We start from the raw sequence: 17082 nt of genomic DNA on the forward strand, positions 1-17082 counted from the left end.
GAAAACTAAATCTGTAAAATTTTATAGCCAGTCATTAGAACAACAGCTGATAACATTTTTTTAATTTATTTTATTATTATTTATGTTCTATTATAAAATACACATATCAGGCAACTTGTGTTGTTAGAAATGGATAGAAGCATATGATATGATTAAGTCAATAAGAAGATGAGGTTGACAATTTCTGTAGGAAAAACAAAAACTGGAGTAAGGGAAATTGTTGAAAGATGAAATAATGAGAGCAATGTGTAAACTATACAGCTGTCCAAATTTTAATTTTGAGATCAGGTGGCCAAAGCAAAGAGGAAAGAAATCACGAAAGGTTACACAATTCCTAGTGTCCACAGGATACAAATAAAACAAAATGACAAACAAAAAACTGTGCTCAAGAGAAGCTCAAATTTTCCTAGAACTGAGACCAGAAATAAACGTCTCATGTGTTTTCAGAAGAGGAACACAGCATTATACAGGGACAATGTCATCAATAACATCTCTGAAATAAAACAATGCAAATTTGATTAATGCACATCCCTGGGAAAATACCAAAGTCAATTCAATTAAAAGATTTCTATTAGGGAGATCAAAAAAAATTCTCTGATGATCTGGCTTTGTCCAAGAATGTAATGAAACAGCTAAAGCAGTAGTTTCCTGACGTTTTTGGCCCTAGAATTCTCTGTTCATATGAGAAGTTTTACATGAAAATGCCGTACATAATAGAGAATAGAGTGATGCCTTTCAGACTGAGAGGGAGCCAAGGCATAAAGCCTGGCTGGATCACCTGCTGAGTCCCCCCACTGCCTCCCCCAGCCCACACACACAAATACAAAAACATACTAAGCACTGTTGGAAAACCACTGATTTAAATTGATGGATGAACCACATTATTGCAGGCAGCCTTCCATGAATATTTCTTTTCTCTTCCAAGAAAGATAAAGACTGGACAGCAGAGAGACTGAGAGCAGAGTCTCCTGCAAGAACTTGGAGACAGAAATTCTATCTTGTGATACACAGACAGAACCATCTGTGATGTCAATAAGTCATTAAGAAGGCAAGGGTGGGGGCTGGCCTGGTTCGCACTCTGCTTCAGCAGCTTGGGGTTTGTGGGTTTGGATCCTGGGAGCAGATCTATACACTGCTCATCAAGCCATGCTGTGGTGCGTCCCACATACAAAATATAGGAAGATTGGCACAGACGTTAGCTCAGGGCCAATCTTCCACACCAACAAAAAACAGAAGGTAAGGGCGATCACTCCTTGGGAAAACTAAAAAATGTAACAATGCTAGAATTAATGCTAACAGTCTCAAACTTTCAAACTTACAATTCATAATGTAGTACCAGAATTAAAAAGTAGCGTTTCCTTCATGACTCATTAGCTCATGTATATGCAAAAGGAAAATACATAGCAAGATTATACCTTTCATAATGTTTCATGCATATTCATTGTCAAAAAATCTTATGGAATAAAGGAGGTCAACCAGTCTGTATTGGGTTGTTTTGGGTTGAACTGTGTCCCCAAAAAAGATGTTGAATTCTTATCTCTAGTTTCTGTGAATATGACTTCATTTGGAAATAGGATATTTGTAGATAATCAAGTTAAGATGAGGTCATTAGGTAGACCCTAATCCAATATGACCGTGTCCTTATAAAGAGGGGAAATCTGGACACAGGACATGCATGCTCACAGGGAGAATACCATGTGAAGATTGGTGTTATGCTGCCACAAGCTAAGGAACTACCGGACTAGGAGAAAGATCTGGAACAGATCCTCCTCTAGTACCTTCAGCGGCCTTGCCAACACCTTGATCTTGTACTTCTAGCCTCTAGAATTGTGAGACAAGAAATTTCGGTTCTTCTAAGCCACCCAGTTAGTGGTACTTTGTTAGGGCGGCCCTAGCAACCTAAGCCATGGGTGGATTCCGAGAAATAACACTTGACGATGTGGGTACAGGTGCACAGATTACTCTGTTTAACACCTGGAAGACTGAGCTATTGGGAAACAAGGGCCTCTTCTGGAAGTCACATAGGACAGACCGCTGAAATATTATGCTTTCTATCCTGATGTAAACCTAGGAAAGAGAGAAGCAAAGGAGGCCTTTATTCCTCCCTCCTTTCTCTGTCAAAAGAAGCATATGATGACTCAATGTTTTATATCTTAGATACGTGATGCAATGTCTCCATGTCTTATGGCTTACAACCTTCCAAAATGCCTAATAACAATAATAGAGCAAGAAAAGAAAGCCCTAGTCCATGAAAAAGGAGCTGGCCACAATGACAAATTACAAAATATGAAAAATATCGAGAATGAAATTTGGACCAAAATAAGAGCACATTCCTCGTTATCCTCCTCCAAGCTCGGGCAGCACACAGATTCCCCAAAAAGAAAGTGTGACAGCCCTCACGAAATCTCTGGGTGCAGGCCAGCCAGGGGGAGAAGAGGGCAGTGTCCCTAAAGAGATCTGGGACCACACAGCACACAGCCATCTTCTCCCTAAACTACATCTTTACCCTAAATTACCTCCCTGGTACTGAGGAAAACCGCCAGAGATGAAGAGCACAGGGGGAGAAGCGGTATTCACTACACCAAGACAGAGAAAGTCTGTGAATTATGTTGCTTAACTGTGTAGATCAGAATCTGCTCCCCGTGCAGAGAATGAACAGATCGGGCCAAGGAGTTCGAGACAACAAATCCAAATGAGGCAAGAAACCATCATTGATCTCTCCCTATTCAAATCTAAAACAAGGAAACTGTCCCCGTGTTAAATGAGTACAACCAGAAGGAGCGCGGAGAGGGGAAGTGGTCAGGAAGCGTATGTATATTTATTTTTATCTTCCTTTAAAAGGTAAATAATAGATCCTGCTTAAAATGCAGTTAAGATAAAAGAGCCCTATGTATCAATGTTTTATATATCCTTTTTAAAAAAAATTTTAGAAAGATCATTCCCTTAAGAAAGACGTATTTGAATTTTCACAATTTCATCTGTTCAATTTCAATTTCTTTTTTCTTTGTTAACTTCAGACAAATTGAATGTAGTACGTTTTGTGAAAGTAGTCATTTTAATCTTGAAAAAGCACTTTCAGGATTGTGCTTTTTAACATTTCTCAAATATTAGCATTACTTATTTATGAATGGAGAATGAAATGTATGAATTTTTCTCATTATACATTTTGTTATTGTTTACATTTTTAAAATAAACATAATTTCTCAGATCCTTTCATTCAGTCCTTGCTAAGGAGCTGTGGCACCAAGTGGTACTTTACAAGCAGGTGGGCAAAGGGTTTTGAGTGGTATTAGTAAGTCATCATATACTCCAGCTGTGTGTCCTTGTTCCTCAGGCGATTTTCTTAGTAAATGTTCAGAAATAAAGAATTGAGTTAGAAAAGTAAAAATATGAGACAAAAGACTGATTTGGGTTAACAAACTAAAATCTGCACAGCTAAGTTAAATGTATTACAATGCCTTATAAATAACATTCACTTCGAATGATTATTTGGAATCAGCACAATGCTGGACAATATTTGCACAACCACTATTTTAAAATGAAAATTTTGTTACCTTTGGCTTTATGCTGTGTAAATAAGAAAATTATATATGCTAAGATAAAAAAATTAAAGAGACCTGACTAATTAAATCCTTACCTGGTTGAAAAATTGATAGAGTTCCATCAAGATGACCAAATACAACTTTCCCCCTTTTTTGTGCATGCCATCTGAATGTGCAGATATCAGACAAGAAGCTATGAGCCTCTCTGTGCACAGTCACTCCACTCTCGGGTCCTGAGATCGTCCAAATGAACAGCGGGCCTCTGTGGGAAGCGAATGCCACAGCATCGTCTGCATTCCAGCACCAGCTGAGAGAGGCCGGCATCCCTGGAATGAATTAAATAGAGATACACAACTGAGAGATGTGGCAGAGGATCGTACCATTAAATATTATCTGCATTGTACATTTCTAAAGCAACATAACACATAAGAGTATGTTTGCTACTAAAAAAATATATATTACTGTCTTACTTGGGAATTGAACTTATGAAATAACCCCAAAGACCACAGGGAACGTATGAAGGGTACTTCTATGATGAACGAAAAAGTACCTGGTTAGGTCTAAAACTAGTAATATGATCATATGATTCATACATTCAAAGAAGTTAGAAGTTCTTTTTTTCAGAAAACTGTCTATTAAAGCAATAAATTCTTACTGAGTTTTTGTCTAGAAGACCTGCTTGAGGCCTTCTATGTACACAGGTGAGTATGGGACACAATCCCTGCTTTAAAGGATCTTAAACAAAAGTTGGGGAGATAAGAATTAAATGTATGAGAAGTTAAATGCTACTATAAGGATTTAATAACAATCAAATTAGTGCTGCAATCAATGTCTTATCGGGAGTTTGGATTCAAATCTTAGTTTTGTCTCAGGTGAACTAAACAAGACACTTTACCTCTCTCAACCTCAGTTTCCTCATCTATAAAATGGATCTAATTAAACATAGCTGACCACCTATTTCACATGAATGTTAAGAAAAGGAAATGCAATAACATCTGTAAAAGTCCCGTTTAAACTGGAAGACAAAATACAAAAGTTAATTGTTAATCTCCCCACAATCACTGTGATCAAATAAATCATATATAAAATGTGTTATGTTAAATTTATGACTCAAGAAAGAGATTATGAATCTCCCAACACAGACGTATTTAATCAATTGTATCAGAACCACAGACTGAATATGCATATCAGATCATGTGGAATTAGGGCCCAGGAATCTATTTTTCACAAGTCTCCAAGAGGTTTTCATGTGTAGACCGGTTGGTGAACCACTGGGCTACTGTCTTGGAAAGAAACTGGATTTGAATTATATTCGAAGGAGCAATAGAGTTTGAATATAGAGGATGAGCAGTATTTCCCAGGAAGAGGAAATGATGTCAACAAAGACACTGAATCAAAAGTTGTACACTGACAGTAAGGCGCCAAGAGGCCGAAACTGGAAGCCTAATGCTTGGTTCAGCGCCCAATGTATAACAGGAACTCCATAAACATTTACTGAATGAATGAATAAACACACGAATAAGGCCAATAAAAAAGCTAACGTGGTTTTAGGATACATTAACAGAAGCAGAATTTCTCCAATAAGGGATAAGGTAATCTGTATGGATCAAACCACCATAGCACACTTGAAGAAGGCCACTGGAATGCTGGCGTTCTGAATGCGTGTTTTGAGAAAGGCAGCAAGGAAGAGAAGGGACAAGAAACCATGTCACAAAACTGTAACAGAAAACACTTCTATAGGGGTTTATTGTGTGCAAGCACTTCCAGAAGCTTAGGAATATCAACTCATCTAATTCTCCCAACGATATGCTGAGACAGGTGGATAGTATTATTATCCACTGTTAACAGGTTTTCTTTTTTTTCTGAAAGGATGTTATTGTGATATTTTTCAAGTTGGTGACAATTTTAACATGCTACATTTACCCAAACTAATAGTAATTTTCCTTTAAATGAACTTTTTGATTATTAGGAAAAAAAGGAGTGATGAAGTGAAAAGTACAGAGGCAGGGTCAAGTTCAACCACTGGACGTGGAAGTTCCAATACTAATTTTTAAAAAAATGCTGACAATGCAAACTTCTACTTTGTTTAAGCTGAATTCGGAAAAGAAAAAAACAAGTCTAAGACATTTCAAAGGGAATTATTTAAAGTGAAAATGACCAAAAATATTCATAATATTTTTTTGCAAATAATATAGCAAAACTTTCAATCTTCAAATTAAGAAGATATTTGCAAACAGCATGAGGAAATTATTGATGTCTTTGAAAGTTTTCAGAGAAAGGAAAAATATAAAAAACTGATCAAAATTATCACAATTATTTAATCATTCTACAAAAGTTAATGAAAAAGTCTTATTTAATTATATATTCAGTGGCAAAGAAAGCTAGGGTGCACACAGCTGATGAAAAAACATCTTCCCTGATGAACAGATGTGATGCATTCGGTGTTAATGACAAACCAGCAGATAAACTAGATGAGAATACAATAATATGTTGTCTAATCTGGACTTTTGCATAACATTTATAAAATACATTATTATTCAGTTATAGTCTACTATAGATTTTGCGTGACAGCTTTACGAGAACAATGACATCATGTAACATTTTTAGTTTATGTCACATAAAATATGGAAGGAATTTTAAGGAGTATTTATTGTGTTATTTAAAATTAAGCTCACAGGGGCTGGCCCCGTGGCCGAGTGGTTAAGTTCCCGTGCTCCACTGCAGGCAGCCCAGTGTTTCGTTGGTTCGAATCCTGGGCGCGGACATGGCACTGCTCATCAGACCACGCTGAGGCAGCGTCCCACATGCCACAGCTAGAAGAGCCCACAACGAGGAATACACAACTATGTACCGGGGGGCATTGGGGAGAAAAAGGAAAAAAATAAATAAATAAAATAAAATAAAATAAAATTAAGCTCACATAAAGCTGGATTTAAAGTATTGGGAAAATGTACTATTGATCAATATCAACAATACTGGAAACACCGTAGGATTTGTGACTGGTGGAGAAGCAATATGACCAGAAAAACATGAAAAATCTTGATTGGGGCTATCAATTGATGTTTATACATCAGAAAGCTTTGTACCAGAAGTAATTTGGGTTTTTCTCACTTAAGGAAAAGTGTTACTTACATTAATGGAAGGTCACTGAATAGTTGACTTTTAAAAACATTTTGCTCAGACATTGTAGCCACCTACTCACTGGCCAATAGTGAAATTCACTGGCTGTTGCAAGTGAAAATAATAAGTAGCGTATATGAACTTGGGACTGATTTACATTTTTCTAGTCAAAAAATTAACATTGGTAAATATTTTTTAAAATGAAAGTTATGTAACAAAATTGGTGTATTTTGCTGGTATTTTCAGCATTCCTAATGACTCAAATTTGAAAAGACAAGGAAAAAACTATATTAAATATCTTGAACACATCCAAAGGTTCCAAAAGGCATTATTATTATTTTAGAAGTAAGATTCAAATATAATTGCCTATGAATTCTCATTATTATCGCTGCATACTGAAAAAATATCACAAAGAAACTTTGAACAAAATAAAGTTAGTGAGATTGTCACATTTCAGTTTTCCATCTCAAAGTTATAATCAGTATTTTTTAGAGAAACAGCTGAATATGGAAAACACATCCAGGAGTAACTTTCAAAACCATAAGGAATAATTGAGTTACACTTGGTACTCAAAAAGAGATTAAATTATTGTGACATTTAACACCAAAAATTATTACTTAACTTCATCGCCATTATGGAGTAAGATGCTAGCAGAAAGAGTGTAATGATTTTATTCAATTCCCTAAGACCTATTTGTGTGAACCAGGACTTTCTACCTTGATCGAATTAAAAATACAGGAAAGAAACCATCCCAGCAGTGCACTGACTGTATGTATAATATTGTCCCTGTGTGTTTCAGATTGCATTCGAGTAATGAAGAGGATGAAGAGGCAAGGCCATTTGCCTCATTAAGAAAATCTTACCTAATTATTATTTTTATGTTTACTTTGGAAGTTTTTACGTTATATTTAAATATGAACACAATTATTTGGTATTGACTATGTGTTTAATTGATCACTGTCCTAAGTAAAATTATTCCATGAAATTTTGTTTCAATTTTGTACACAGGCGCAACCACACGGTAACTATTCACGATGTGAAATGTGTTTCTTACATCGACTACGAAGAGAAAGTTAGGACGCTGCTTTAAAACCTGAGCTGACTGAAATAAAATATTTTGTTTATTGAAGTAAAAATATTTCATTCAATAAAATAAATCCCAGTTATACGTATACCTTTTGTATTGTCGAGCTTGGCAATGACTTTCTGTTCTGCAACATCCCAAATAATCACCAGGTTATCAGTACTGCCACTCGCAAACAGATCAGGGTTATGGGGACACCAAGAGATAGCTGTGATAGTTTTTTTATGTTCAGACATAATTGCGTGAAGTTTGAATTCATTATAACGGTGATCCAACTACAAAAAACATATAAATAAAACATTTCAGTGCTTCTTTCTACATGATACAATTTTCATTACTAATCATATTACTTTTAAAAAGCTACATACGTGAAAATTAGTACACCTAATAACAATGACACATTTCAAGTCTTGGTCTACTTTCAAGTATATTCCATCAGCTGAAAGAAACCATTTGAAAAAAAATAAGACAGAATTGAAATGAAATCTACCAATTTTAAAAACAAGTAAAAATAAATGTTGTCCGTTTAAATATGTATAATAATTCAGAGTGCTATTATATTTTCTATAGCTATATCTATTTATGAGGGGAAAGAAAACCCCTAGGTTTTGGAATATTTTTTCTGCAATTTTTCACTTATATTTGAATCAAAAACATTTAGGTTAAAGAAACTAACTGCTCATTATGACATTATTATGCTGTCCAAAGTTTGCAGAGCAATGGCATCACTGGACCCGTTTGATGTTAACTGCTTTTGGATGGGCACTATGTTGTGTCCTTACATGTAAGTGAACCAAAGGAATAGCCTAATTTTCCTATTTCCTTTGTAAATGTGTCATTAGTTAGTGGATTAATTAATCTTTCTATCATTTTTAATATGTTTGGGATTATACTGCATACATCGTTTTGTTGTACCTACTTTTTCCTTTTAACACATAACGGCAATATTCACAATAGCCACGACACAGAAACAATGTAAGTGCCCATTGACAGATGAATGGATAAAGAATATATATATATATGAATATATATATGATCACATTTAAAGGAGTATTTATTAATATAAGTTTAGTCAATGTTAATGTTACCATTTACTAATTTCCTATTTGTCTACCTTGAAACAAGGTTTTACAGTGATCTCTCTAATGAACTGCCACCTCAGTTTATTTGTACTAACTTCTAAATTAGGGTAATTTTTAGTTTGTTTCAGTCTTTAATAACATGCAAACTATCTTCATAGGTTTTTGATATGAATAATTTCAACTCAATCTTTCCAATATTCAAGTCATAAAATGTCACCATAAAACTTAAGATATATGTAAACATGAAAAAATTAAGTTCTGCCTTCATCTACTTTGTGACCTTCCTTACTCCTCAGAGGAATGGTTGCCTTGCCTGAGACCTTCTTCTTTGGGAGGAAATAAGAGACAAGAAGACAGGGATCTAAGACTAAGGGAGAAATTTTGCAGGAGGAATTCGGGAGTGAGAAGCTTGGAAATACATGTCGAGTGTAACGGAGGTAGATGGGAGAAAAAAACGAGACATTTAGAAGGCTTGCTGCTGTCTTCTGGATGAGCGGATGGGAAGTAAAAAAATGTGAGTTATACTGAAATTGCATTTTGATTGCTGGACATTTCCACAATCCTGAGGAATGGACTACCTAAAATCTTACTCTATACTTTGGAATATTAATTAGTTTATAGATTAATGCTATTATTTTCTTAAATTTTCAGTAAACCACAACACTATTAGTGATGCATAGGAATTTTTACTACAGAATAACACAGTAATTTTTTTCACTAAACTGAAATGAGTTGGTGTTTCAGGATTCAAAAGAAACATTTAACGAGTGTCTACTAAGTGGCAGAGAGCGTGCAATAAGTCAAGAATTCAAAGATGAGGAAGATTCATTCTGGTAAATGGAAGCATGTAGAGGCAGTCCACTTGATAAGGTTCTTCCCTGATAAGAAAGAGGAGAAAGCAGAACACGGAAAAGAGCTTGCACACTTGAGCTGAGATTGGAAAGATAAGAGAATGTTCTCTGGTCAGGCAATGTAGGCAAACTGAAGAATGAGTGTAAGCAAAGGCAAGATATCAAAGAGTCTGAGATGCTTTGGAAAACGCAATTATCTCAGCATATCTGGAGCACAAGGTGAGAAGGAGACAGAGACAGGAAGATTGCCAAAGAATGTCATACTATGGGGGCCGGCCCTGTGGCGTAGTGGTTAAGTTGGCATGATCTGCGTTGATGGCCTGGAGTTTGCAGGTTCAGATCCCAGGTACAGACCTAGCATGACTCGTCAAGCCATGCTGTGGTGGCATCCCACATAAAATAGAGGAAGATTGGCACAGATGTCAACTTAGGGCCAGTCTTCCTTACAAAAAAGAAGAAGAAGAAGAGGAAGAATGTCATACTATGAAGTTTGGATGTTTACACTAAGGAATGAGGAGCAATTAAGACTTAAAATTTTAGATTTGCATTACAGACGATTGATTACACTGAAGGATAAATTAGAGGGAGTCGAAATAGAGGCAAAGAGAATATTAAGAGACTGTTAGAATAGTTCAGGTGAGAAGGACATAAAGAAGACAGTAAAAGATACAAAATGCTAGAATCGTTCCTGGTGCCCCAGGGTGCAGGCTGTGAGCAGAAGAGGGAGGCAATGGCAACCCTCACATTGCGCTTTAGATCAACGGTCAGCTGGTGACACGGAAACACTGTGGGCTCAAGGAGAAAGACTGGACTTGGACTTGAGATGCCTATGGTGTCTCTACCCAGAAGGTCATTGGCTCTCTGATTTGGGAATGGACAAGAGATGTCTGGATGGAGCTAGGCCATGAAAAAAGAAGTAGTTATAAAGGTTTGCATCTCAAAATATATTATATCTGCACTATTTTTAATCTAATGATCTGGAATTCACTACCCACATTTTTCAACTGATAAGACAATTTTCTCATATCAAATGTTGTTACTGAGCAAAGTTTGAAACAAAGGAATAAATGAATTCCATTTATTTATACGTGAATATAGCTAAAAAGAGTTAAAAGCTAGTTACGCACCAATTATAAAATTGGAACTTTTAATTCTTGAAGAGATTCTTTTTTGACGAAAAGCACACAGAAGATTATGAAACCAAGTAAGATTTTGCTAATAATTTAATACTATGGTATAAGCATTTTCTAAAAGCTTGCCTTGTAAAACCAATATAGTATAAACAGCAACAAAATATAAAATATATCAGTACAATTATAGCATTAAGCTTTTCATATGACAGAGATTTAAAAAGAAGTATTAATTAAATCTTAATTTTTCCTAAGAAAATTAAAAATCAAAAAGAATTGGTATTATTTTACCTTATAAACATAGATGGCCAGGGTGGCACAGTACGCAAACCTGTCTCCGCTGGCAGCACACACATCTCGGTTCCACGGCTGACACCCGGCAGCCAGCAGCCCCACTTGCCTTACCTGGGACATGTTTGCCTTGAAAAACAAATTTGGAGAACTGTCAGTCATTTTCATTATTCACCTCATTTCCTCTTCACTGTTTTACATCTGTCTTCCTCAATCCTCATCTTTATGCCCTGAAAAGAATTTCTACTAGGACTGTTAACCTCAATTTACAACTTCCAAAAACAGGAGTTGAAATCCCCAACTGTCTATGGATATCAAGGCAGATAATTTAAATTAAGGAAGCAAGAGATTATAAAACGATAAATGACAACTGACACTAGGCCAAGGGTTGGGAATCCTATAAGGAATGATGGGGACAAGAGTGAAACAGAAGGCGCATACGCCATCTAAAGGGCTTTTGTACACCTGGAGGATGCCACCCCAGGTTGCCAGATTTATGGAACTCCCCAGAGAAATATAAATATCCAGATTTTTATGTAAAATATACTCTTGCCTTGTTCCTGATCTTAGCAGAAAGCTTTAGTTTCTCACCATGAAGTGTAACATTAGCTGCAGGCTTTTCGTAGATGTCCTTTATCAAGGTAAGGAAGCTCCCCCACCACTCCTAGGTTTCTGAGAGTTTTCACCATGAAGGAGTGTTGAATTTTGCCAAACACTTTCTCAGCATTTATTGATATGATCATGTTGTCTTTTCATCTTTAGCCTGTTGATGTGATGGATTACACAAATTGATTTTTGAATGTTGAGCCAGCCTTGCATATCTGGGGTAAATTCTGCCTATTTTGTGGCATACGATTCTTTTAATACTTTGTTAGATTTGATTTACTAATATTTTGATGAGGAATTTGCATCTATGTTTATGAAAGATATTGGTCTGTAGTTTTCTTTTCTTATAATGTCTTTGTCTGGTTTTGGTATAAGGGTATTGCTGGTCTCATAGAATGAGTTCAAAAGTATTCCCGCTGCTTCTATCTTCTGGAAGAAATTGTAGAGAACTGGTATAATTTCTTCCTCAAACATATAGCAAAATTCACCAGTGAATCCATCTGGGCCAGGTACTATTTTGGAAGGTAAATTGGTTCTGGCAGCAATTCCAATGTGTGTGTGGGGAAGGCTCTCTCAGACCACCAGCAACAAGCAATTATCTGGACACCAGCTAGCTGTCCAAAAATTAAACTCGATTCTAACACTATCTAACTGGAGATAGCATCAATTCCATAGGTTAAGGGTTCAGTCCTACATGACTGCCCCCAACACCCCACCTCAGACACCAATCACAAGCTCAGGCTGTTATCTGTGCTTCTGAGTGATCAGCTACAAACTGGAAGTTCCAACCATCCCCTCCAATTCAAGATGTCAATTGCAAGTGCAGGTTGTCACCTGTACTTCTGAGTGATTGGCTATAAATCAAGGGTTCCCACAACCTCCTCCTTGGGTCCCAATAATTTGCCAGAATGGCTCACAGGACTCAGAGAAACATTTTACTTATTAGATTCTTGGTTTATTGTAAAAGCATACAACTCAGGAACGGCCAGATGAAATGGATGAACAGAGCAAGGTATGTAGGAAAGGGCACACCACTCTCCTCCAATTTCCACACGTCCACCAACTTGGAAGCTCTCTGAACCCTGTCCTTTTGGGTTTTTATGGAGACTTCATTAGATAGGCATGATTGATTAAACCACTGGCCACTGGTGATCCTTCAACCCCCAGCCCCTCTCCCCTCCCCAGAGGAAACAGGGTGGGACTGAAAGTTCCAACCCTTAATCACATGCTTGGCTCCATTGACAACTGGCCCTCATCCTTAGGTACTTTCCAAAAGTCATCTTATTAACATGACAAAAGACACATTTGTCACTTTCAACACTTAAGAAATTCCAAGGGTTTTGGGAGCTATGAGCCAGGAACTGTCGATGAAGACCAAATACATATGAGAAATATATTTCAGTCATCTGAGTGACCACATATACATTTCTTATAAGCCTCAATATCACAGAAAGTTACTAAGTATTGATTCAATTTCTTTCCTAGATATAGGCCTATTCAGATTACCTATTTCTTCTTGTGTAAGTTTTGGCAAATTATGTCTTCAAAGAATTGGTCCATTTCATCTAGGCTGTCACATTTAAGGCCACAGATTTGTTCATAGCCTTCCTTTATCCTTTTAACGTCCAAGGTATCTGTAGTGATGCCCTCTCTTTCATTACTGATATTAGTAATATGTTCCTTCTCTCTTTTCTTCTTAATTAGCCTGGCTAGAAGCTTACTGATTTTATTGATCTTTTCAAAGAAGTAGCTTTCAGTTTTGTTGAGTTTCCCTATTGATTTTCTATTTTCAATTTCATTGATTTCTGTTCTAATTGTTATTTCTTTTTTTCTGCTTACTTTGAATTTAATTTGTTCTTCTTTTTCTAGTTTTCTAAGGTAGAAGCTTAGATTGATTTTAGATCTTCCTTCTTCTCTACTATATGCATTAAATGCTACACATTTCCCTCTAAGCACTGCTTTTGCTGTCTCCTATAAATTTTGTTAAGTTGCATTTTCAATTTCATCTAGTTCAAAATAGTTTTTACTTTCTCTTGAGAGTTCTTTCATTCATGTGTTATTTAGTAAAGTGTTGTTTAATCTCTAAGTATCTGGGGATTTTTCCAGCTCTCCTCTTATTTGTTTCTAGTTTCATTCCATTGCCATCTGAGAGCAGACATTGTACTACATCTATACTTTTCAATTTGTTAAGGTGTGTTTCATGGCCCAGAATATGGTCTCTCTAAATAAATGTTCCATGTGAGCCCAAGCAGAATATATAATCTGCTGTTGTTGGATGAAGTCACCTATGGATGTCAATTATACCCAGTTGATTGAAGGTGCTGTTGAGTTCAACTATGTCCTTACTGATTTTCCGTCTGCTAGACCTGCTCAGTTCTGATGGAGGGGTATTAAAGTCTCCAACTATAATATGAGTTCATCTATTTCTCCCTGCACTTTATCAGTTTTTGCCTCATGTATTATGATACTCTGTTGTTAAAGTATATACACATTAAGGATTGTTACGTCTTCTTGGAGTATTGACCCCTTTATCATTATGTAATGTCCCTCTTTATCCCTAATAACTTTCCTTGCTCTGAAGTCTGTTGTGTGAAGTTAACATAGCTTTACCCATTTCTCTTGATTAGTGTTCAGATGGCATATCTTTCTCCCTCCCTCTACTCTTAATCTATGTGTGTCTTCATATTTAATGTGAGTTTCTTGTAGACAACATATATTTGGGTCTTTTTTTTCAATCCGCTCTGACAATTTCTGCCTTTAATTGGTACACTTAAACCATTGACATTCAAGGTAATTATTGATGTAGTTGGATTAATATCTATCACATTTTTACTGTTTCAATTTCTTGCCCTTGTTCTTTGTTCCTGTTTTTGTCTTCTACACTTTTTCTTCTTTTTGTGGTTTCAATTGAGCACTTTATATAATTTAATACTTTCCTCCTTTCTTAGCATGTCAATTATACCTCATTTAAAAAAAATTTTAGTGGTTGCCCTAGACTTTGCAATCTATATTTACAACTAATCCAAGTCTACTTTCAAACAACTCTGTACCACTTCTTGGTTCGTATGCCTACCTTATAATAACAAAAAATCTCTAATACCTTTTTTATTGTTTGTATCATTGCTGTCATTCATTTCACTTATACATAAGCATACATAACACATATATATGTGTAATATGTGTCTGTGTTGGATGCGTGTATGTTTATACACACAAGCATTCTTAATCAAATACATTATTGCTGTTTTCATTTTGAACAAACTGTTATTTGTTAGATCAATTAAGAATAAGAAAAATAAAAGCTTTTATTTTACTTTCCCTTATTCATTCTCCAGTGCTTTTCCTTTGTTTATGTCGATCTGAGTTTCTGACCTATATTACCTATCTTCTCTCTGAAGAACTTCTTTTAACATTTCTTGAAAGTCAGGTCTACTGGCAACAAGCTCTCAAATTTTTGTTTGTCTGGAAAAGTCCTTTTTTCCTCCTTCACTTTTGAAGAATAATTTCATAGGGTACACATTTCTAGGCTGCTGTTTTATTTCTCTTAACACTTTACATATTTCAGTCCATTTTCTTCTTGCTTACACGGCTTCTGAGAAGTTGGATGTAATTCTTATCCTTGCTCCTCTATAGGTAAGGTGTTTATTTCCCCCAGCTTCTTTCAAGATTTTCTCTTTGTCTTTGATTTTCTGTAGTTTGAATATGATTTTCCCAGATGTAGGGTTTTTTGGCATTTATCCTGCTAGGTGTTCTCTAAGCTTCCTGGATCTGTGGTTTGGTGTCTGACATTAATTTGGGAAAATTCTAAGTCATTATTGCTTCAAATATTGCTTCTGCTCCTTTCTCTCTTCTTCTTCTGGTATTTCCATCACGTGTATGGTGCACCTTTTGTAGTTGTTCCACAGCTCTTGGATACTCTGTTCCGGCTTTTTTCTTTGCTTTTCAGATTTGGAAGTGTCTACTGCCATATCTTCAAGCTCAGAGACTCTTTCCTCAACCATGTCCAATCTACTAATGAGCTCATTAAAGGCATTATTTGTTTCTATTATAGTGTTTCCGATCTCTAGCATTTCTTTTTGATTCTTTTTTAGAATTTCCCCTTCTCTGCTGAAATTATCCATGTGTTCTTGCATGCTGTCTACTTTTTCCATGAAAGTCCTAGCATATTAACCATAGTTTCCTTAAATTCTTGGTCTGATAATTCCAACATTCCTGCCATCCTCTGGTTCTGATGTTTGGTTAACCTCTTTAAACAGTGTTTTTTGCCTTTTAGTATGCCTTGCAATTTTTTGTTGAAAGGAGAACATGATATACTGGGTAAAAGAACTGTAGTAAATAAATCTTTAGTGACGTAGTGTTAAGTTGTGGGAGGAGAGGAAGCGTTTTACAGTCTAGGACCAGGGCTCTGTCTTTTGGTGAGCCTGTGCTTGTGGAATGTGAATTTCACCAGTGATTCTTGGGGTTCTCCCCCCTTAAGGGGGACGGGATGGCTAGAAGGGGCTGGGATTGGGTATTTCCCTTCTCCCAGGTAGGTTACGCTCTGATATAACCCCAGCAGGTTCGGCTCTGGTAAAATAGTTTCTCCAGAGGGCAGCCTTGTTAAGAACAGCAGAATGTGCTGACATATTTCACAGTGATTCCTTTTTCTCTCCTCCTGCCAGAAGCATGAAGGGATTTTCTCTAATATTTGCTGTGAGGACATGGTAGAGGTCCTGGAGGTAAACCTCACAAAAGCGTGGGGCCTCCCTGGAGGTTTTCACTCTCAGACTTGCTACACGAGCCTCCAGCAATGCATCCGCTACAGCTCAGGTTTTCCTTCTCTGGCTCTGGCTCCCACAGAGCTTTCTGCTCCAGTACGTTGTGAATCTCTGTATCTGCCTGCCTGTCTCCCAGTTTGGGGGGCTGCAGTTTGCCTTGTGACCTCACTTCTTTTACGGATCTAAGAAGAGCTGTTGATTTTTCAGTTCACCCAGCTTTTTACTGTTTCAGGCCAGAGTGACAACTTCTAAGGTCCTCATACTCTGGAGTGTGGAAACTAGTAGTCCCTCAGCTAACTCTTTATTTATCACAAACAAATTACTTTGAAATCTAAACCAATACATTTTTACTTTAACTATCAGTATATCTTGATTTACTACTTTTTAGTTTCCAAATTTAGATATAAAAACATTACAACATTGTCATACAATTTAGTATGCTCTTGTTCTTAAGCAGCTTCTACAAGTCTTACAGTCAATAACTTAAAGCCTTTTTAAATTCAGAGCTGAATAACTTGTCCAGATTAGCCATTCAAATAATAAATAGAACAAAACAAATGGCAGCTTATTAAAAAAAAGTCTATGATTTTGAATGAAATACAAAAAAATCATGCATCAT

The 17082-nt window shown here is 36.3% G+C and overlaps 1 protein-coding gene across 13 annotated transcripts in view; it reads right to left on the minus strand.

Moving 5' to 3' along the window:
- Positions 1-17082, minus strand: part of WDR17 (WD repeat domain 17) — a 101592-nt gene that overhangs the window by 56426 nt on the left and 28084 nt on the right. For 11 of the 13 annotated variants that reach the window (XR_011534424.1, XR_011534423.1, XR_011534422.1 and 8 more), the window contains 3 exons: positions 11101-11229; positions 7838-8021; positions 3638-3868 (listed from right to left, as the gene is read on the minus strand). Coding sequence is in view for 10 of the 13 variants with exons in the window: in XM_070599119.1 (XP_070455220.1) it covers positions 3638-3868; positions 7838-8021; positions 11101-11229 (544 nt within the window). In the remaining 3 variants the exon portion in view is untranslated. Of the gene's footprint in view, positions 1-3637; positions 3869-7837; positions 8022-11100; positions 11230-11691; positions 11864-17082 lie in introns of those variants that run through there. The other 2 variants (XM_070599113.1, XM_070599120.1) reach the window with 2 other exon arrangements.

This window comes from Equus przewalskii, chromosome 28 (genome assembly GCF_037783145.1).
Source record: "Equus przewalskii isolate Varuska chromosome 28, EquPr2, whole genome shotgun sequence".
Lineage (NCBI taxonomy): Eukaryota > Metazoa > Chordata > Mammalia > Perissodactyla > Equidae > Equus > Equus przewalskii.